The sequence below is a fragment of the Daktulosphaira vitifoliae genome, unplaced genomic scaffold, assembly GCF_025091365.1.
Source record: "Daktulosphaira vitifoliae isolate Bord-2020 unplaced genomic scaffold, ASM2509136v1 Scaffold_1, whole genome shotgun sequence".
Classification (NCBI taxonomy): domain Eukaryota; kingdom Metazoa; phylum Arthropoda; class Insecta; order Hemiptera; family Phylloxeridae; genus Daktulosphaira; species Daktulosphaira vitifoliae.
This window is the reverse complement of record NW_026099572.1, coordinates 43,750,486-43,761,254: the sequence shown is the minus strand read 5'-3', so window position 1 is coordinate 43,761,254 and position 10,769 is coordinate 43,750,486. Positions and strand designations below refer to the sequence as shown.

The following is a 10,769-nucleotide window of genomic DNA, read 5'->3' as shown; positions in this document are numbered from 1 at the left end:
GCCGGCACAATTTGTGATAACAAATAATGCGATAATGGCACACTGGTGATAAGCTCGTAGATAACATTGTCACCATTGACCAAATAGCTGACCCATCAGTATTTTTTATCAGGAAAGTTTTTAATAAGTTTAAAAAATTTTAAATAAAAAAATAATTGTATTTGCATAATTATTTTTATATAATTAATTGAGGAAATTAATTTTTTAAGTATTTATTAAATCTTTAATTATTGTTACTAAAAATAAAAAATATTATCACTCGATTACCACTACATGATAGCAAAGATAGGTTAATGGACGAAAAATAAGTAACATATAATAATAATAATAGGATGTTTGAAATAAAAAAAAAAATTTTTAGTCAGCATAAATTAATATAATATAACAATTATAATTCATAGGGAATGGTAAGCTCCTCAAAAATAAAATTAGATCTCTCAATTAGGTAATTCCTAATTATTTTTCATTCTCTTATAACTAAAGCTAATTATCATTTGATTTATCAGTTAACCGTCTAAAAGTAGTATTAATTTGATAAAATATGGTTTTTGAAACATTGTTTAAAACGATTACAGGCATTTTTTTTTATATAAAAAAATGTTTGCTTACTAATGTATTTGGAAAATTCATTGATAAATCTAGTATAAAAAATTAGGGTATTTGGACAAAAAGACTTAACATGGGACGAAATCCACAAAAAGATAATAAATCCTTGTAAAACAATACGTCTGATTACACTTTACAAGAATAAAAACATTTCTAAAATTTAAAACAATGTAAAATAAAGAATTCCTATTCAAATTCCATTTGTTGTTTATTTAACGATTAAGTTATCCTTCTTCGAAAACGACTCAACAATTATTACATATAGTGTTTTAAACTTGGCAAAAAATGGTTTATGGATGTAATATGCAAGGTAATAGTGCTAGGAAATGAGTGTTTNTCTAAAATTTAAAACAATGTAAAATAAAGAATTCCTATTCAAATTCCATTTGAGGTTTATTTAACGATTAAGTTATCCTTCTTCGAAAACGACTCAACAATCATTACATATAGTGTTTTAAACTTGGCAAAAAATGGTTTATGGATGTAATATGCAAGGTAATAGTGCTAGGAAATGAGTGTTTGCAGGTAAATCAAAAAGCGGAATAACCTCCATTTGCTTTTTACGCTATGGTATACCTAATCTTTTTTTGGTAATTGTTAGGTATTGGAACATTCAGATTTCACGTGATTTATAACTTAAAGAACAATTTTCTCAGATAAGTGTACTAGAAAATACTAGAGGAGTACACTAAAAATTTTATCATAAGGATAATAAAGAAAAAAATGTCTTCTAAAAATTAATTTAATTTTGTTTTGTTTTAGTAACACATTATGATATTTTAAATACTTTTTTACATTCGGTTAGAATTTTAGTTAAATTTTCTAAGGTATGGTTGATGGGTCGACTCTCATCTTTGATGTTTGATGAAATGCCAATTTTAAAAGTGTGTGACCATTTAATTTGTCTTCATAGCCATAGTCTACAATAAATTGATTAAACTTTTTCATGTACAGTCAACTATACATGGATGAGTGTGGAAACATATTGAATCTAAGTTGAATGACCTGACGGTGAGTTTTCAGTCTGTTGAAAATTTGGCACCTCGAGTTACGATAAAATGCATAACACTTCTACATTAATAGTTTCTCTTTTTGATACACTGTGGTTGTATACCTAGAATGAAAAGGACGGGAATTAAATAAAATGGTGTGTTCACGTTATTGTAAGTATGAATTAACAAAAAATTCTCCGACCTGAGGATAGACTAATCGAATTGCAATAGCGGAATCAGACCAACCGCGCGATTTTTTTTATATTCTTTTGTGCTGCACTAGTCAGCTACCACAGTAGCCTGGAGGCCGTTCCAAGTAGACGCATAGTAATCATAATAATGATACTTTTAATAACTATCGCAACCGATTCAGTGGCGGTTGATAACTATTTTACATATATTTGATGTATTGTTATTGTGATGTTATACAATAATAAGGTGTTTCCATTGCGTGTAAAAAGAGTACGCTCACTCAGATTTCACGTTATAAAAACGGCAAGAAGGAAAGAGGAGATAGAAACATTCGGTGGAATGGAATTGATGATGATGAAAACAAAAGGATCCAAGAGGAATGAGAAAGACGTTCTATTGACAGTTAGTCTCGTTGCGAGGCTTACAGACAAGATTGGCGGGATTTGTTATCGAACGATTCCTGGAACTCAGTCGCCTATGAATAGCGCTTACGGCGACAACGGGTTCGTTATTATATCATTCGAGTGACGTATTCCCGTTCATGATCCTCCATACCATACCATCAATGGTGAATTTATGAGAGAGAGGGGGTCTGGACCTCTTCCAGGCATTGTTGTCTTTTACATTAAATAATACGTGGGAAATTTCATAAATATTTCCAAGAAAATTTGTTTTTTTTCGGACCTACTCCCAGAAAAATAATGAAAATCCCCCACTGATCACTGGTTATTAAATTTATTATTTTTTACCCTCCATGAAATTATTAGCGGTGTTACGATAACCTTTTTTTTATGCTATTCAAGTTTTTTTAAATGACATTACAGAGTAGAAAACTTTTGTTGGCCAAAAAGAAGTAATCACTCCGTCCTCTTAACGAAAATTATTTTCTGGTTTCGCCACTGCGCTGAGGTATATTAATTACGAAGTATATTTTTAATATCACTAAAAATTTAGTTTCTAAAATATTTGTAAAAATCAAGTCGCACCATTAAAAAATAATTCCAATCTAGAAGTGGTGGGTTGTATTGATCACCCAATGAATAGTATGGCGTCCGCAGTAACTTATTTGCAATTTGTTGCATCATTTCAGCCGTCTAGGTGGCCAGTTGTAGAGATGGCCGATTTGAACGTGGCTGCTCCCTACGAACCCGCTGGGTGTTCACACGTTGGCTTATCTTAGTCATTCTATAACAAAAAAATATTAATAAGCTTCTGAAGTAATTTTATGTTCGCAACGTAATGAATAATTTAATGAACTCTTGCTTTAGACACGAACATAAGTGTAAATTTTATGTATTTTTATACAAGAAAAATTTAAGTTTTAATACTTATAAAAAATAAAACCTCAATCTAAATATCAATATAGCATTTCAGTATAACTGACTTATAACATAAATATAATGTTCATATTTATATTCATATTAGTATTTGGATTGTCATTTGATATTCTACAGAGTTGGAGGTTTTACGTTACATTACGTTATAACGTTGCACTACAATCCTTGATTAATTAAGATTAACTCCTATTTACTAAAAATTAAACCAACTCACCGAAAGATTCTCTTCCCATTTCAAAAATATTAATTATTTAACCGAAAACCGGAAGTTTGGATGATTTTACCGGAATTTTGGTAAACAATTATTTTGCGAATTTCTTTCGGTAAAATTTATCTTTTATATTCATTTCATATAAATTTCTCCCATTAAATTGTGCTGTTTTCCTGTGAGCTTTGCGCCGATTTACGCTCTGTAAGTGTTCGTGTAAAAAAGTTTTTTGTGAATATTTACTACAAATAGTTTTGTTAATTTTTAATTTAATATAGAAGTTTTAACTTTTCCTGCAAAGAAAATTAAGTTACTTACAGAGACAAGACTTTTCAGTAATTTATTTTTGAGGGGAGGGGGTGAGACTTATTTTATTGGAATAAGATGAATTTTAATCGAAAGAAAAATAATGTACATAACAGTAGTTCTTTAAAATTGTTTATATTTTATCAATGAATTTTGAATTTGTCCTGATAATAGGTAAGGTAGAAGAGGAAGAGAAAATAAAATTGTTCGTAGATTTATACTATGATGTTAGATTTATATCTCAAAATGGAATGTTTTCTTTGTTTATATTCTTTTAATATTAAATAAATTTATGTAAAAATTTATTCAAATCTTATTACTAAGTTCTCTTCTTTTTTTAAAGATAGAAATATCTTGACTCTATATAAGACAGTTAGATTAAAGCGAAGTAAAAGCTTTTGAACACTATAATAATCCATAAAAAATTATTTTTAAAGACTTTCAAATTCCTCGCCGTTCTTTCTATTTATTCAAATTAGCTATACTTATTTTTGAAACTTATTTTTTTTACTTATTTTTTAATCTTCATATCTGATATATTCAATGAGTACACATAAGAGAATCATACTATTATGTTGACTTCTAATAATAAAATTTATAAAACAATAAAGTGCGGTGATTACGTGATTGAGTGTGTAATTTTAATACAAACTTTGTTATATCTATATACGTGTATAAAAATGTATTACATACAGTGTGGCCCACCACTCACTGACAACTTAAATAACTTTTGATCCAGTTAATATTTTTAGCTGATTTTTTTTTTAAACATTAGTTAGACGTTAGGTCTATAGCTATATCTCAATAATTAATTTTTTTACATTTTATTAAAAATATTAATTATTTTTAAATTTTAAATAAAATGTAAAAAAAAAATCTAAGATAGCTATTTTGTAGAGTAGAATTTAAGAAAAATTTTAGTAAAAAAATATCTTATTAATATTCAGTAGTAAATATTCTGTAGCGTTTTGAAGTTTGTGAAAATTTGAATTTTCATGTACTATTTTACGGTATTAAACATTGAAATACGTATTGAGAAAAGGACAGAAGAAAACGCTATCTTTTCAATATACTTTTGAATGAGAGTGATAAGTAATAATTGCCTTATCTAATTTCTTATCATGGTATTTATGCCAAGTTTGTAATGTATACACACTATCATCATATGTATACACAGTAATCATGAAAAGATAGCGTTTTCTTCTGTCCTTTTCTCAATACGTATTTCAATGTTTAATACCGTAAAATAGTACATGAAAATTCAAATTTTCACAAACTTCAAAACGCTACAGAATATTTACTACTGAATATTAATAAGATATTTTTTTACTAAAATTTTTCTTAAATTCTACTCTACAAAATAGCTATCTTAGATTTTTTTTTTACATTTTATTTAAAATTTAAAAATAATTAATATTTTTAATAAAATGTAAAAAAATTAATTATTGAGATATAGCTATAGACCTAACGTCTAACTAATGTTTTAAAAAAAAATCAGCTAAAAATATTAACTGGATCAAAAGTTATTTAAGTTGTCAGTGAGTGGTGGGCCACCCTGTATACTCCAAAATATATTGGTGAAATAATTAATATTGAATAATTTTTTTTGTTGGAGTCTACAAGTAATTCTTTGTTCTAATTCATGACTACGAAATAAAATGCTATCTATCCAACAAAGAAGGATAGCTAAAGTTACCATTATTTTTCTTTTCAATCAAAAAAATTGCAGTTAAATCTTCATCCTATAAACCTGCATCAAATAAATGCTTAATAAATCTAATTTAAGATTAAAAAAGATGTATTTATTGACTTATTTCTATGTAAATACGTTTAACAATGGAAAAATATAACATAATTTCTTTAATAATTAATGGTATATCAATTTTTGAAATAGTTATGCAAAATCTGCATTTTTTTAATTTGTATAAAATTAAAGTTTATTTATTAAAGATATGTTAATTAACAATAATTACTTTTATTTAAACAAATTTTATCTTGATTTTTCCGTTGCCTTACCTACTTTAACAATAGTTCGATGGTTCAAAAAGTATATTATGATAATAAGAATTTTTTGAAATAAGTGACATATATTGTTTTTCCCATGTAGTCTTCATATTTTTCATACAGTTTAAATATAATTGCCATAAATACAATTTGCTATTGAGTGTCTATAGTAATTTTTCCTTTGTGAAAAATATGTAAGTAACAAAACATAATTAAAAAATAAAATTGGGAAATTTTGAAGGCAGTTAAAGGGTATCCCAAAAATCTTCCATTTGAATACAAAAGAACTAATTGTACCAATGGCAATTGCTTTTCACAACCATAAATGAGATACAATTGAAATCACAGATTTAAAGTTGTGATGTAAATTTTGGAAATTCAAAGTTTATTAATTGTGTTTTATATTAATAATATTAATTAAAAACCATTATATAATATTAGATACTAGTGATCAATTATTTTTAGATTATTAATTTTATTTTATTTATTGTCCAATTTTCATCCCCGAGTAGGCACGGATTAAATTGTCTATCAGTCTTAAAAATTTTTCTAATTCATTTGTACATTTATATAAACAATTTTGAGGGGCGAGGCCAAAAATTTTCAAATTAAAATAATTAAGACCACCTTAATATTTACGCCTAAAATAAAAATAATTCAAACATTAAACAGCCCTTAAAAATTTCCTATGAACTTTAAAGGCATAAAAATTAAATTATTTTACTAATATAAATCTTTATTTTCACCATGATAATTCAAAAATAATAATAATGTAGTCATATTTTGTAAATTAATTGGAGGGTATTTGATATTTCTAAAATTAATTTATTTAGTGTTTTCTGTTTGATTTCAAATAAAATGATAAAATTAACCAAGTACAGACTCGTTTTCTTGTCAAATAATCATTATTACAATATTTTTTGTTTTTTGATATTGATTATCATGTATATTATTTTTGTAAATTGTTTTTTTTGGCGTTTGATATTAAATAAAGTAAAAAAAAATATTAGCAACGCTTATCAATTATTATATAAATTATTTTAATTAATATGTTATTGGATATTTTGCCCATTTGAATTCATAAAAAATAAATAAATCGTAACACTTTTTATGGATATTGTTAAATTCGTCATCAGTCAAAAATAGTCAACCTATATCTTCTTCTACCTCTTCTTCATTTTTCATTTCTATAACTGTTCTTACAGCTTCCGATTCTTCTCTCCTCATAACATGACCAAACCATCTAAGTCTATTTTCTCTCATCTTATCCACGATTGACGCTACACCTACTATACTTCTTCTTATACGCTCGTTCCTTATCCCATCTTTTCTAGTCACTCCACTCATCCATCTAAGCAATTTCATCTCTGCTACACTCATTCTCTGCTCTATTTTCTTATCAACCGCCCAACACTTTGAACCATACGTCATAGTTGGCCTTATTACAGTCTTGTATAATTTACCTTTCAGCCTCATTGGAATTTTTTTATCGCATAAGACGCCAGACGCTTCTCTCCACTTCAACCACCCGCACTTAAATCTATGTCTTGTATCCTTATCAATACTACCACTCTTTAGCACAACTTAGTCAACCTATATTTATGGGTTATAAATTTAATATTTGATAGTAAAATTTTTAGTCAGTTAAAGTATTATTCCTACTACTGTTATACTATTGTACAACGTAATGAGACATCCATCCTTGTTTAGTATAGCCAAATACCAAAAATTAAATTTAACACATAAATTAGTTTAAATAAAAGTGTACTCTGATAGATTGTGACTTAGAATAGAAAGTGTAACTTGAAAATTAATACACAACATTTGTGTATTCAAAATAATATAAGATATTTGTGTATAGCATATACACAATGTATTTAGGTAATTTATTCTAATAACGTTTAAATTTTAAATGGTAATAGCAGTCACCTGGGTAAAATTTTTAATAGATATAAGACAATAAATCCCCAAACGTTGATATTTTATTTCATACAGATTAAATTTTATATTTATAAATATTCTGTTAACCGATATCAAATTTATTTCACTTGAACTTTCATAAAAAAATCTGTATCATTTGTAAACTAATGTAATAAATGAACAAACAAATACAAAAGTTTTTTCTTCAAAAAATCTTTAAAATATATATACATATTTTGATAATTCTCTGTAATAAACTCTTAACATTGTATTCCTTGACCAATAATAAAATAAAAATAAATAATTATTGTTTATACTAAATTTATTTATAATTGGCTTATACATTTTTTTAATGAATTTTTACAATTAAGTTTCCTTGACAATTAGATGTAAATGTTGATTTTATCGACTTTTTAGTTCACTCCGTTTTTTCCCGTGAAGAATAAACTATCGTCTTGTGTAATTATTAAGATTTATTTAATTAGTTCTTGATATGGCAAGCGAAAAAAATATTTTTGGTCAAACAAATGAATCAAACTTACATAAGGTCATACGCAGAGTTGAAGAAATATGGAATCGTCGTTTCATGTATTCCAATAATGTTTTAAATAATACTAATAAAGGACAAATATCAAAAAATTCATCTAAAGATGGAAGAATTATCCGTAAACACTATTAAGATTAATAATTAAACTAACTATTTCGAATAGAGAAAAAGTTTTTTTATATAAAATATAAGAACAATTAATAATAAGTTCTCTTATTCATATATAACAATAATTCAGTCGCTTTACTTTAATTTAACTATTTTAATATTAAAAAACTTTTTCGAAATTGATTATTTAATTAATAATTATTAAAATGATATTCAATTTGCAGCAATTATTAATAAAAATATTTATCCTATAACAAATTCCATTATTCCAAAAAAACGCACGTATCGAAAAACGAATAAAAATGATAAAATTATTCCAGAAAAATTGGTAACTATAATTATATATTAATATATTTATTCGATTTAGCTATGTTATTGGAGTTTGTCTGATTCAAAAATATAAAATAAACTATTAACCTCCTTAATATAAATGCGATAACATAATGTTTAATATTATTCTGCTATTTTTTCAATAAGATTTTTATGGGAAATTCAATTTTTATCGAAGATAATAATATAATATTAAATATAGTTTATTTGTTTATTTAAATATCTCTTTGGTTGCCTAGAAATAATTAAATATATTTTTATGATCCGTTTAGAGTTTTCATAAGAAAATTTTGGAACGCAAAAATTCCGAAATAAAAAAACAACTCTTTGAGATATCTTCTAATACTTCTGCTCGACCAAATTTAAAAAGACATTCACCCGAAGAAGATGAAAAAGTCATAAAAAGTATACAACTTTTAAAATATAATTCATTTTTAAAAAATAATATAATAAACGTTTTGATTTTTGAAACAAATATGTAATATTTTAAAACATAAATTATTTTAGAGCCAAAAGTTAGTTCTAATCCTTTGACCTTAAATACGCCGAATGACGTAAATTTACTTGCTCTGTCCACTGTTGAAGTAATAAAAGTACCAGAGAAAGAAAAAGGTAAATAAACCTAACTAATTGTAAACTGTTCAACAAAGTTTTTTATTAATTTTATGAAAAATGTTTAAATATGGTTACACTTGCAGAAGTAATGCAAGATCAGAACACAAAATCTCTTGATCAGTATAATGCACCTTCATTTAAATCGCCCACATCATGGTATACTTCAGACACAATTAATGAGTACATTAAAATGATAGTAAAACGGTCAGAAGGTGAAGTTTATGCAGTTGTCACTGATTTTATTATAGCGTATCTTCGAGGAGGTTATCCAGCTGTAAGAAGATGGATAAAAAAAGATATTCACACAATAAAATTACTTTTTGTGCCCATGAATGTATATGGGAGTCATTGGATATTGACAGTGGTTAATATACCTGAAAAGACTGTGACATCATATGATAGTCTTAAGTCGTATAAGGGTCCTTATCCAATGGTATTAAAAAATTTCTTAATTGAATGGGAGATGGACAAAAAAGGAAAAGCTTCTACATGGACATTACAAATAGGCGAGACATCTCGCCAAACCAATGGACATGATTGTGGGCCATTTACTGTTGAGCTGGCAGAAAAAATGTCTCGAGGAGATACAACACCAATAAATGCAAATTTTATGCATTTTATAAGATTAAGACACAAAAATGAAATTATTGCTGGAGAGCTATTCAATTAATATTTTTATGAATGAAATTTTATTTTTGTATTTTATATCAATTTTCTTAATATTCACTATAAATTGAAATTTTTATTTGTATACCACTAAACATTTTTTTTACTTTTTCTATGTTTAATTGTTGTTTTGTTATTTTGTTTTAATCTTATTTTTCTTTGTAACATTATTTCATTAAAGAAATTCAAATTTAATATAAATTTATCTTAACTGAAATAATTTAATGTTCTTGTTATGTGAATATACAAATATTATAATATACAGTTATGGATACAATTAAGTTAAAAAGTCAGCCAANTCAATATACAAATATTATAATATACAGTTATGGATATAATTAAGTTAAAAAGTCAACCAATTATAAGTTTTTAAGTTAACAAGTGTATCTACTATCTCAACAACTTAATTTTAGTAAATGAAGATTCATAAGTAATTTCATAACTTATGTTTATATTAAAAATACTATTTTAATTATAAAAAATTCTTTTCTGCATTTTTTATGAATGCGGTTTATTGAATAGGGGTAACTTAACTTATTTGTTTATTTTTCTAGTCACTTAAAACTCTTTAGTCAAAAAATTAATAAAATGGGATTCTTTTTAATATAATCTTTGTTTCCACCTTTAATTTTTTAATATACAATTAAAAAAAAAGTGATACAATGTTTATTTTAGATAATTTAGGAATAAAATAATTAGTCGATTAAAAGTCGAACAATTTATTTCTATGTTTATATATCAATTGTATTTGACACAAATTTTATTTTGATAACAATTAATACTCTAGAATTAGTTGTTTCGATTTAATAAAATGACGATTAAAAATTTTAATGTCTTTATTTATCAAAAATATTCATTAAATATTGAAATTTATTATAAAATGATAAAAAGTTCTTTTCTTAGACTAGCTTTTGAAAATAAACGAATAGAATATTATT

General features: G+C 25.5%; 1 protein-coding gene and 1 long non-coding RNA gene across 2 annotated transcripts; both read left to right on the top strand.

The window, feature by feature from the left end:
- Window positions 1-8,188: 8,188 nt before the first annotated feature.
- LOC126907085 (uncharacterized) lies at window positions 8,189-9,034 on the top strand. The gene is made up of 3 exons (XR_007704420.1): window positions 8,189-8,230; window positions 8,445-8,548; window positions 8,823-9,034. It is a non-coding gene; the product is annotated as an uncharacterized LOC126907085 (long non-coding RNA).
- Window positions 9,035-9,058: 24 nt separating this feature from the next.
- Window positions 9,059-9,920, top strand: LOC126907058 (sentrin-specific protease 1-like). Its single transcript, XM_050688081.1, has 2 exons — window positions 9,059-9,162; window positions 9,249-9,920. The coding sequence occupies exon 2, from the start codon at window positions 9,254-9,256 to the stop codon at window positions 9,833-9,835; it is 582 nt and encodes a 193-aa protein (XP_050544038.1). The 5' UTR covers window positions 9,059-9,162; window positions 9,249-9,253; the 3' UTR covers window positions 9,836-9,920.
- Window positions 9,921-10,769: the final 849 nt, after the last annotated feature.